Source organism: Saccostrea cucullata, unplaced genomic scaffold (assembly GCF_032062105.1).
Source record: "Saccostrea cucullata isolate Sc308-1 unplaced genomic scaffold, CSIRO_AGI_Scuc_v1 ctg8276, whole genome shotgun sequence".
Classification (NCBI taxonomy): domain Eukaryota; kingdom Metazoa; phylum Mollusca; class Bivalvia; order Ostreida; family Ostreidae; genus Saccostrea; species Saccostrea cuccullata.
The window spans coordinates 16,352-29,122 of NW_026926838.1; the positions used below are offsets into that span (position 1 = coordinate 16,352).

Sequence of the window (12,771 nt, forward strand, 5' to 3'; positions counted from 1 at the left end):
AATATAGCGTTCTTACCGTCTATATCTTATTTCGAGTTTTAAAAAGTATATTTAACATATTGTACACATTACTTATCGTGTTTAGCCAAGTAAGATTAAAGCAGAACTCCCAAAGTGATTTTTTTTTGTTTACTCGGCTATGTTAAGGACCGATATGGAAATGTGACCCTTGCACCGTTTTAAAGCGACTGAATACTTGTAGAAAATGTATTATCAGTTATATCGCACGTATCAGCTGTTTGTCACGTGACTTGTATAAAAATAGAATTGTTAAGCCGAATGTACGAAATAAGGATAGTGCAAGGGCATACGCTTGTTTTTCAAGAAAAAAAGTGCTACACATTAAAAGAGGTTTATTTCCTCTACCCAAAAAGTGCTGGGAGCTAGTTAGTGTTGTTAACGAAGTACTTAAAATGTTGCCGAAAATGTTTATAATGTCTAAAAATTTCCACTTCGCTTAAATTCTGTTATAAATTAAATTAATGTTATGCAGACCAGGATCAGCTCCCAGCACTTTTCAAAATATACACTATATAAGCAATAAATATTCTAAATTGTCAAAATAGTCTATGCCCTTGCACTTTTGCTGTAAATCAGGAATACGCTCGTCGTTTTAGCGATATTCTCTACATTCCTTATCCCTGTGCAGCTTTAATGCTACTAGATAAATTCATATTCTATACAAATTGTATTTAATGAATTATTTTCTTTTAGTTTTAATGATTAGATTAAAAATTTAGCAATGATATCATATTTATTTGAACATTCTTTTTATATTATTAAACCAGTGAATCAAGTCTTCTGGTTTAACTGTGCTGCGTCATGTCAAGGCTGATGACGTCATATTTGACGAGATAGGCTTTCTTCTGTTTCTCGACTGTATTGCTATCAAGTATTGCAGTTTTACAAGATTTCATAGATAATCGATCAAATAAATTCAATTTGTTTTTTTACGCATGATCATGTTGTTAATTAATTTTTATTGCTTGTCAAATTTCAATGACGTCACAATTAATCTTTCAATACGATGTACAGGAATGTTAACTCTGAGCTTCCTTAACATAGCTGAGTATTTAAAGTTGCATTAAAATAAATGTGTCGTTTCAGAACTACTAATATGTGTTAATTTGTGTCCTTTTTCTTTCACTCTCCCTTTCAGTCAATCTTGCAAACTATAACGGCTTTGAATCTTAACTGGATTTAGATGTTGAAATCATGTATGCAGACAAACTTCAAATTTAAGATTTCTAAAAACACAAGATACACTTACCGGCATTGTTACAATGCCTTTCCCTAAATTCGGATCTAACTTTCATGAGGGTTTCTTAATGATTGACTTCACTTTGATACAGTTCTCACCTCTTGTTCTTTTTATTTTGGGGAGGGGTATAAGATTTAGGTGTCTATCATCTTTACATTATCATTTAGTTCAAAATCTTAAAAAGTATTCTTATTAATATATATAAACTAGACAGCAATTTCTAGTGCGAATATTTTTCATCATCACACCCTGTACAATATTAAGGATATCGTTTTTATAATAATAGTTTACAAGAAAAAAATTCTTCAAGTTGTAACCCATTTTGGAAACAGTTGAAATTATGAGATAACTGATTAAAAATCATCAGTTTTTAATGGTATAGTATAATCTTTCCAAAATTTTGCAAAATCTTGATTTTTAATCAATATGATTACTTATAGTGTTTTGGTATATTCGGTATCGTGTTCGATATTTAGATTATGCCAATTTAGATGTGTGACATATATTGTGAAACACCCTATACATGAATAGTTGCTAATTCAAATTGATGACATATAATTTGATGATATAGCACCGTTGATATTGACATGCCTCAAAAGAAAGCAGATCGTGTTCAAAATTTCGAATCTTTGCTATCTGCTTCTTTGAAAACATCACGTGAAAATTACTTGCGCTTTACATCAAACAAACTATTTACAGAAAGTTGTAAGGACCATGGGATCGTCAAATTTAACTATTATTACGTTGGCAGTAGAAAACGTGCTAGGCAAGACTAGGGATCCACTTGTAGATTCATCGTTGTTCCATGATAAATTACACATTACTAGGTATGCATACCTAGTGTGATATAAGAAAGCATTATTGAAGATGTTAAAGGAATCTTATTATAATATAACAACAACTTAACTGCTAGGCTTTACTAACTTCTAAAACGGGGGGGGGGGGGGTAACATCACTTTTCAAGTAGCCAATACAGGTTCCTCGATAAAATGAAAGACTTGTTTGACATAATATGTATTTTTCTTGCTTTTAACGTATTAGTTATTGCTTTTTATTGTTCATCTTATAAGGTCAAATAAAAATTTCAATAAAATAATATTTTGAACTGAGATGTCAAAACCGGAAGTACTATTGATAAACATCTACCCGTGATAGCATAAGTTTATCTTATGTGCTGTATCCCCCAAACGTATGAGATAAATACCTTAAATGTATTAAATACATTAAATGGCTAAATTCACGGGCAGCATTACTTAAATATTTGCCCCTCGGTGACAAGAAAGCCCGGGAGTGTTATAACATGCATCGAGGGGCAAATATTATACAATTATAACCTTTTGATGAGGTCAATCCCTATATATATATGGACCCTAGAGAAAGCATATCGACCGAGCACGAAGTGACATCCAGTCTGTAACACTTTTAATTATTTTTTCTATATTGTTCCAACTATCTGATTGGCTTAAACTGGATCACATGATCAAGTATAAAAGTCCGCATTTGACTCAATGATAAATTGAATTTGATGACAAGGTCGGTCATTGTCTCGACCATAGAACTTACAAAATGATGACTTAAAATGAGACTGCTGATATTCTTTTTTCCTCAATTTGCTTGTCAATAATTTACCTCGTATGAGAATTTGTTCATACGTAGAGCATGTTATTGCATATCGAACCAACTGAGATATGTATACTACGTATGCAGGTGATGAAGGTACATTGCTGCATACGTAAGGGAAGTTGACGATAGAAAAGTTAAAATCATCCACGTTTATCATATAACTTGGTTGTTAGATTACCATCTATGTCTTTTTCAAATAAAATATTCAAGTATGAAACAGATGTGTCAGACTTTGTGGTATCTTTTATCTGAAGCTCACCAGCATACATATTATCGAAGTAGGAATGTAAAATTACCATTGTTTATTGACAATACTTCGTCGATATATATAAATGTTGGGTTGAAGGCAACAGCCTATGTTTTCTTCTTTTCACGCAAAAAATTGTCAATCAGAAACTCAAGCATCTCTTTGATGTCAACTTCAGAGCACTTGCGTGTGCAATCAGAATGTGTTTTAACAAAATAATTTTGCAAATGATCAATGACCAGATAAGTAAATTTTAGTTCCATTTTTATTGAAAAAGCAGCTGTCAATGATACCAAAAAGCTTATTTACGGTAGGGAATGGTTTTGTATAGAGTTGAAAAGTCGTAAGTTTTTAAGCTGTTGATTTTTTGTAAATTCTTGTGATTTCAAATTGTCTGAATGTTCTTTTAATTTTTGAGTATCCACATCTGATTCCACCACTTCTTGAATATATTGTTGCACAGTGCTCCTGGAGTATCACATTCACTAGTGTTAATATCTTAGTGAGGAGTAAAGAAAAGGACTTGATTGAACATTTACTTTAACCCGCAATAAATCTTTGTTTGTAAGGATTTTTATGAAGTTTCGGAATCCAATATATATAGGGTATTTCAAATTTATTTTGGCTCTGTGGTGTATGAAAAATATTTAAAACTGACATACGATTTTTAAGAATTTTATTCTTAGAAAGGGAAGCATGAGTATAAGTAGGATTACCACTTGTAGAATTAAATCAAAGATCTTCTAAAATACAGTTTATATAAAGAACCTTACAAACTAAGACAATGTTATTACATGCTTTGTCAGCAGGGACCAGTACGTACTGATCATGTAATCTATCTAATTCTTTTATTACTTCTGGTTTATTGAACACAGTAGTATAGATGGTTTTCATGTTGCCCCTCAATCTTTTAATATGCGACTTTAACATGTATCTTATATATTTAATCCATTCTGAATAAATAATGTATAAATAATAATGTATAGAATAATGTATATATATTCACCAATTGTTTGTAACTGTATATAAATTTTACTGTTTATTCGTGTCTAATCTGTGACTCAAATGCATAAAAATTATCGGAAAGCGGTAAAATGCAAAGCATGATACCATGGTATTTTTGTGGTACTCACTCGTAACAAATTTTAATTAGCTGGTTGGTCAGTTAGAAAGTATCGCCAGTGCCTCGATAAGCATATGAATATATTCTTACGTCAGGAAACTAGTTCTGTCGATTTGTTTATAATGGGAAAGGCCAGCTAAATTTTACAATATTTAAAAAAAAACAGAATGTGAATGCAGTTAGGTAATATTTTACCCTTTCATATATAGGTAGATTTCAATAAAATACATTGATTAGCAAAGAGATAAAATTGTACCTACCTGCGCTCGTGTATTTTAAGGGCTTCGAAGAGTGGGCGGGGTTAAAATACAATGAGAATTGGATGTAAACATGATACCCCTACTCCAATAAAAGATCTATATCTTTCAAATCACGTTTTAATTTTGTTATAAATAGTATTCTATAAAGGTATGTCACAATCAATATTTAATTTTAATTGCATTTACATTATGTTTATGGTTTTTATTTTATTTACCCTTTACTGGACCTCTATACTTTTGTTACCTTATTGAACCTCAGTTAAGTTTTGCAGGTATTGGTCAGTTACGACCTATTGTATTTTGGGGTATTTAAATCGCTGCATAGCTGACCAGGTAACCAGGGTCCACGTTTTCATAGCTTTTAAATGGTTGACATACAGTCCAAGATGAGTGGCTAAATTTTTTCTTTCAACGGTAACCATTTCTCCAAAGGGGTAAGTTTGTTTTTTATTTCATATGTAAGTTTTTGAGTAATACATTTAAAACGTAGAACTATTTAAGAACTTGAGTTAATTAATGTTTTTGTTACTATTTACGTATACAGGTTTTGCTGGGTAGAGTTACTCATGCGTTTATTGTTCTATTTTTGTGCAATGTACTGAGTTATATACGCACGTAGGCTATTTTGTTTTGCCGCTTATAAAGTCGGTGTTGTGGGTTTAATAGTTAAAACCACTTTTGTTAAGATGTTGTGTATTCTTAACGTTTTTCTTATTATAATAGTGTTCGGTTAAAATTACCGGGTCTGATTGTATGGTGTGCCATTAGTGCAATTGTAGTCAATGGTGACTTGAGTTTTCCTTTTGTATACGTGGCTTGTGACTTAAAAAATGTTATTTAATTCAAAGGTTCCTGATGTTATCCAATGTTAATCTATCCATGTGTGTGTTGGCAATGAACTTACCAGACCGGGATACCCACTGGGAGCCAGTTGGCGGGAGTCCGTCGTGAAACGGGTCGTGTCTGGATAGACGTGGTTTAGAGTCAACGATATTGAGGATTAATAGAGACTTTAATTTCTGTGTATTGTAAATAATAGCTGTAAAAATATGTTGTAAATATTGTTTTTATTGATTTTATTTATAGATAAAAAAAATTGTAAATAGAAAAAAAAATCTTGTTATATCTGACTGGACAGAGCACGACGGCTGTCGTGACAAGGTACACATATCATTGATATGTCACATACGAAAAATTTGAGTAAAATTTAGAAATTTATTTTTTTGTAAATTGACCGAGGGCCGCAAGTCACCTCATCCTTTGATGTTCAAATAAAGTTATTTGATCGGAAACATATTCAAATTAAAAAAAAAAGCCAAATTCCTTTACCAAACTTTTTCTCTGATTTTATATAATTCACATTTTCAAGTACTACGGAATATGAAGTTTACAGAGTGTCATTAGTTTTCAATGTCGAAAGGTTTACGAAAATTTAATGATAAACAAATATTTGATCGGATACAAAATAAAATAAAAAAAAAACTCTTAAAAGCCAAATTCAAACACCTGACCGCATTTCACTTTTTACTTATACTATATTTAATAAAAATCTAATAGTTTAAAACATGTAGGGAACACCATATCTTAATCGTTACAATTTTGAATGATTTACTTCGTATTGCATTTTATACATTTTTAAAGGAACGGCCTCAGATAGATTTTATTTTCCATTCATTCATATTTTCTAATATTTCCAGTGGCCTTTACAACCCCCCCCCCCAAAAAAAAAATTTCTTTAAAGGTGTAACTCGCCTGGGGTTTATTGTTACACTAACTGTATTTGGCGCGTCGGCGCGCTCGCGCAACAGATTTTTAAAATAAAATTTATCGCTTATGCTAGCATCGGACTCGATCTCCTCTACTAATCAAAGTACTGAAAGTACTAATAGGAATTGATTTTAATAACGGCTTCAATAAAAAATCAATCTTTGACACTCTGTTCACAACTTATTAACTTATGTTCATTTATGCTTCATAAAGAAGTTTGTGAGAATCAAATAAAACAGAAAATGGCACGATTCTACAGAGTAAAAAATGTAATGTTTGTATTGATGTATATAGGTCCCTGCCATAACCTAAGAATGGTATGCCGACAAGTGTAAGACTTTTCCTTTGTTCAATTTTATTCAATAAATTAATAAGGTATATTTTTTACCAAAAGTTTGTTTTAAATGGCTATTAATAGCAGATATTTCTGTTACTAAAGTTACTCCCATCCTCAAATAAAGACAAGTTAATTTTTAGTAGTATTATCAGTTTAAAACATAAGAAGGAATCTTTTTTAAACACTGATACCAATGTATGGCAGCTAACTGCCATGAAAATCAAGTTTCTAAAAAGGCGGTTAAACTCTGGAGTCTAAGGTCACTACGTAATATTGGAAAATTTTATTTTGTTACATTGGCGTCGTAAGCAAATTGAAGGGGGGCTAAAAGAAAGAGAAAAAATTGAACCTGAAAAAAAAAAAGAAAAAGAAAAAAATTGTCCAAAACGAAAATCCCATTTCGTGTGTGTGGGGGGGGGGGCGAACTTCCTTCAGTACCAAATTTTTCTTTCAAACACTACCACTTACCCTTTTTCAACTACACTGCAACGTGCTTGGTGAGAGTGTCCTTATGTTGGGGGCGGAGGGGGGGGGGGTTAATCCTACATTATTTAATACCTATATGATGTCTATGTTTGCAAAAAAGTGGGGATAGTGGGTTCTGACGCCTAATTGCAGTATTTTGTGTTTTTTAAATGCAATAGTTTACGTTTGGAGGGAGAGATAGAGAGAGAGAGAGAGAGAGAGAGAGAGAGAGAGAGAGAGAGAGAGAGAGAGAGAGAGAGAGAGAGAGAGAGAGAGAGAGAGAGAGAGAGAGAGAGAGAGAGAGAGAGTGAGAGAGAGAGAGAGAAGGACACACAGACAGATTTAAATATACACGAAGAGAGAGAGAGAGAGAGAGAGAGAGAGAGAGAGAGAGAGAGAGAAAATAAAAGGATACCAACTAAAAAAAGTGGGATGAATTCTGGATTACTCTAGCACAAATTGTGGTAAGGAATGCGTGGATCAAAGACGATCCGAATCCCTGGAAAATTAAAATTGCTGAAAAATTGCCAACTTGGCATAAAACAGCAATAATCTTGATAATCAGTCTGAGCCACCACCTTTTAGGAAAAATTTTCTCGATCCACCCAACAATAAAAATACAATCGGGTTCGGGCTGTCGACTTGAATATAAGCGATAATGCTTAAATTATAAAGAAAATCGCTGTCATTTGAGTTTTTTAATGCAGGGAGAAAATAGTTATGTGAAATTGGGATGAGATGGACGCGCTGGCGTGCCGACGCGCCGAATACAATTAGCCGACCATGTTGACTTGATAATAAAATCATTCAGATTTAAATACTTAAATCAACCTTTTTTTCGACATGATATTGTCGTTGCTTTATTCTGTTTCTTTCTATTTGTGTATGTGCATTTTTTATTGCTTTGTAAGGCGGGAAAAAAATCTGGTTGTGTTTTTACAAATTTTAATTGAAATAGAATGGTGAGCTTCCTTAGTGTCAAAAGAAAGAGCTTAATTTGTCTCAAATCCAAAGTTTCGTCAAATAAATCGAACGACCCAGACATAGTATTAGATTGAGGAAAATATTATTATTTGCAAAAAATATTGGAATGAAATTATAAAATTTATTATATAATCATCAATTATCGTGCCATCAAAACTTTACGCGTTATCAGAGCAGGAAACGCCAAAAAACGAAAAGTGCGTTGAAGTGCGTGATTCCGGGGTAAAGGTATTTGCGTTAAAATGCGTGATTGAGCAATAAAGCAATCAGCATCCTTATTATCCTTCCAGACATCTTCATTCATCAGTGTTTGTAAAAAAAACGAAATATTTTTAATTTCAAATTTATTACAACACATATAATATACATCTTTTACTAGATACATTTGATAGAAAAAATTATAATAGTTTATTGATTTGAAAATTAGTAAACCGCCTTTAGCAAAACCATTTTTTGTTCGCAAGTGCTCTCACTTCATGTCAAACATTATTTTTTAAAAAGGACCCCGTGATGAAGATTATTTTAAAACCACCTCCTTTATCCTAAATGATTTTTTTTTGATTGATGGATGGTCTGTCATCTGTTAAAAATTAGGGAAAAATACAATCAAACTAATGCTTCATAGAATTAAAAGCATATTTTTGCAATTAAAAAAAAGAAAAAAAAAACAAGAGACCCAGGGGCCACAGCGCTCACCTGAGCACATCGGGCTTGAATTGACTCCCCCCCCCCCCTCCAGGCGTTCTTCATTTGAACAAACTAGAATCTACACTACCCGAGGATGATTCCATATATATATATATATATCAATAATCATAGCTTTGAAGTACTTGAGAAGAAGATTTTAAAAGGTTTCCCTATGTATCCCTATGTAAAACTTGGGTCGGCCAATTTGGCCCCTACCTAGCCCCAGGGGTCATGATTTGAACAAATTTGAATCTACACTACCTGAGGATGATTCCACATGAGTTTCAATTTTCCTGGCCCACTGGTTCTGGAGAAGATTTTTTTTAAAAATGCCATTAAATTTTACCAAATTCATGATTATCTCCTTTTGGAAAAGGGCGTGGCCGTTCATTTGAATAAACTTGAATCCCCTTTACCCAAGAATACTTTGTGTCAAGTTTGGTTGAAATTGGCCCAGTGGTTCTTGAGAAGAAGATGAAAATGTGAAAAGTTTGCGCCGACGACGACAACGACAACGACAGACGACGGACAAATTTTAATCAGAAAAGCTCACTTGAGCGTTCGGCTCAGGTGAGCTAAAACCCTCTGATAACAATTAGAAATCAAATTTTCATGAAACACTGTTATTATGATTTTATGAATGTTTACCTAATTACGTCTGATCATCATGGTGGTCCCCCTCACTGATGTCCCATTCGATATTTTGGGATGCCATGGATTGCGCCAGTCTCCCGGGGACCACTGACCGTTAAGAAAGGCTCGATAACAGTAGTTAAACCACCAGCCTCCTCTAACGTTACTGAGAGCAGCACAGCTACCACCAGTCCATTTGTCGTTGTCTCTGTCTGGGGTGGAGAAGTACATCCCAAACAGATCAGCACCAGAATAACCTGTGTCTAACATACTATTTCCTATGGATGTACAGGAAATATATCAAAGAGGTAATGGATTCATATATATTAAATCTAGTCGATAATAATACTGAGGTACATTAAGACAGATGGATTTGCATGCTGTAAAGAGACAAAGTATTTATTTTAAGTTATACACACTATGTCTTGTGTCAATTGAAATACAGTTGGGAATTAATATATTCTGTTTACTAATAAAAGTTACCAAAATAATGTTAATTACATTATTAAAACTGAACGCATTATAAAGATGTCAAATTAAAATCATTTATCATCCTGTAAGTAAAGTATTGCTTCTATTTAAATATTCATTTCGTAACCCCGTCTCTTCTTTTAGATTGATTGATTGATTGATTGTATACTGTTAAACGTCCCTCTACAGAATATTTCACTGATATGGAGACGTCACCATTGCCGGTGAAGGGCTGCAAATTTAGGCCTATGCTCGGCACTTACGGCCTTTGAGAAGAGAAGGATCTTTATCGTGCCACACCTGCTGTGACACGGGGTCTTAGTTTATACGGTCTCACCCGAAGGATCGCACCATTTAGTCGCCTTTTACGACAAGCAAGGGAGTACTGAGGACCTATTCTAACCCGGATCCCCACGGGGCTCTTTTAGATTGATAAACAAACAAGTAAGACCAGTAGGGCTGTTTGGGATATTTTTCGCGGGGTTATTTTGGGTTATTTTAGGGGATGTGTGCTAATTTTGGCTTATTGTGGCGTTTGATGGTAGTCCGCTAAAATTTTAATTGTTAAAATAGTCAGATCTCTTCTAAGTTTATATCTGTAAAGAGCAGAAACTCTGTGTTCGCTGACATTAATTACGCCAAAAAAATGGCATACCTTTGAGCAGATAAAACGCCAAATTTTACACCCGCCAAGAAAACCCGCTATACGGTATTTCATGTTATCAAAATCAATCATCTACTTTGTTTTGACACATTCTTATACTTATTATAAAGCTTATAAATAGTCTCTAATAAAATACTACCAAAAATCTAAAGAAATTTAGCGTTCAATATCTTGACGTTTTATTGAACGTTGAGACTGTATTACGTTTTCGAGTCTGCCAAAAACATTCCTTATACGAGCGTTTAATATCGAACGACTCGTTGTTAACAAAAAAGTAATCTGGTCAAATTCTCAGAGTTAAATAAAAGAAAGGAAGTGGCATCTAGGCAATATTTGTTTATTTTTTTTTAATGAATATCTTTATGCAAAATTAAGTATTTAGTCCCATTACAAGCTACCGGTAATTAAGTAAATAATAACGCTCGGTAGTTTCATCGGAATGGTGCGATATTAAACACTTACAAGACATCCATTAATTTGAATACCGATACCAAAAAATGATTAATTTGAGATTTTTAGTTGGAATAGTTATTATAAATAATGAGAAAATGTTTTAGCTAAATGATAAAGGTGTTTTTGAACTTATTTTGTGAATATTGGCACTCGTTTGCTGTACAAGAGCACTTGCAAGTTGTTAGTTGGAAAAGTTATTCTAAATTAAGTGGAAATATTTTAGCTAAATAATAAAGAAGTTATTGAACTTATATTGATGAATATTGGCAAGCTCGTGTATTTGAACAGCCAACGCAAGCTAATGTTTACCAATATAAGTTCAATAACCCTAAAATAATAAATGTTCTTTAATAATTGCTGTTTATTACTTCCCGCGGACATGCGTGTCTACATGTATATACTGTTTACACACTTCAGCCATCATTATTCTTGAAAATGCCTAATTCTTAATCAGATATTACTTTTTTTGTAAACTGTTGTGAAAAGTATTATTTTTTTATTACACTCCATGTGTTTCAAATCATTTCGTTTCTCACAGAAATTGGTGTTTATGTACGGCGTGTAAATCTTTAAAATACAATACAAAACATTGTGTAGTTCTTTTTGCATCCTTTTCAATGTGACGATCAATCTTCGCTTGGTTTGTTTCACTTAAGAGTTTAATTAAGAAAAAGACTTTTTTTTATTAAGGTCACTGGTAAATTGATATGTGGAAAAAAGGGATCGAGTAGATACTTTGTCTTTAAAATATATACATGTATAATGTAATACACAACAAGTCTTCTAGAAGTATAGCAAGGTAAGAATAAATGTTATTATAAATCTTCTAAATTTATTTGATTTTCATTAAACGGTATACAATTTACTGAACTGTGATGCAACATACACTTAATGTTCACATTAGAAATATAACGTTACCTTTTCCCTACAAGCAATTCATATTGCTATATTTCTTTCTAAATCTTAGCTTAAATGCATATAACATATTATGCAGATTAGAATTTTTACCTTTTTTATGAAATTTAAGCATATATAAATAGAAGGGAATTGGTGTTAAATGGAAGATTAAATGTTTTTGATTGATCATTGTTAAACGCCAAGTCAGCAATATTTCAGTCAAGTTTCGGCGAAAAATGTTTTTAATTTGAAAATTGGCTACTGAATATTCTAGTTACAAATAATTATAATTTTGCTACTTAGCAATGTCTTATTCAATGTCCCCGAAAATTCTGAATTTACCAACATTTGATATCATGAAATATTAAAAACCTTTAATTAACAAGGAATCAGAAAATTCTACAAAGTTTTAGAATAAAATTATGTATCATTGACTCTATAAACAACACCTTAATAATCTTTCCAAAATAAAAAAAAGTTTAGGATTATATACATGATTTTTATCCAGTTTAATAAAATTAAGTTGAGTACACTTACCTAAAGTTCCCCTGGCAGGTCCTGCAAGAAAGAGTTGATATTTCCCTGCTTCGTCGGAGACAGAGAATCGGTCGTACATTTCATACAGCATTGTACTATTCTGCAGAGTTATGGAAACATACAGGGATGATGAGTTTTCTTTTGTCAACTGATGGATTACATCATTTCCTGAATTAAAATATATTGAAATCAATCAATTATTCTAACGCTGCAATCACACCAACAGAAGAATTATGTGAGTAAAATTTACAAAAAGAAAAATTATTGAGTTAATTATTTGAAAGGAAATATATAAAATACAAGATTCATTTTAAAACACCTTCCATTTTAACTTGATCAATTCCATATAATCAAAACCTCTG

General features: G+C 32.5%; 1 protein-coding gene across 1 annotated transcript; it reads right to left on the reverse strand.

Moving 5' to 3' along the window:
- Positions 1-9,402: 9,402 nt before the first annotated feature.
- LOC134272748 (fibroleukin-like) lies at positions 9,403-12,577 on the reverse strand (the record flags this gene model as incomplete). The annotated part of the gene is made up of 2 exons (XM_062754935.1): positions 9,403-9,665; positions 12,410-12,577. Coding segments are annotated over 2 exons (431 nt in total), but the record flags the coding sequence as incomplete, so codon positions are not given.
- Between the last annotated feature and the right edge of the window lie 194 nt (positions 12,578-12,771).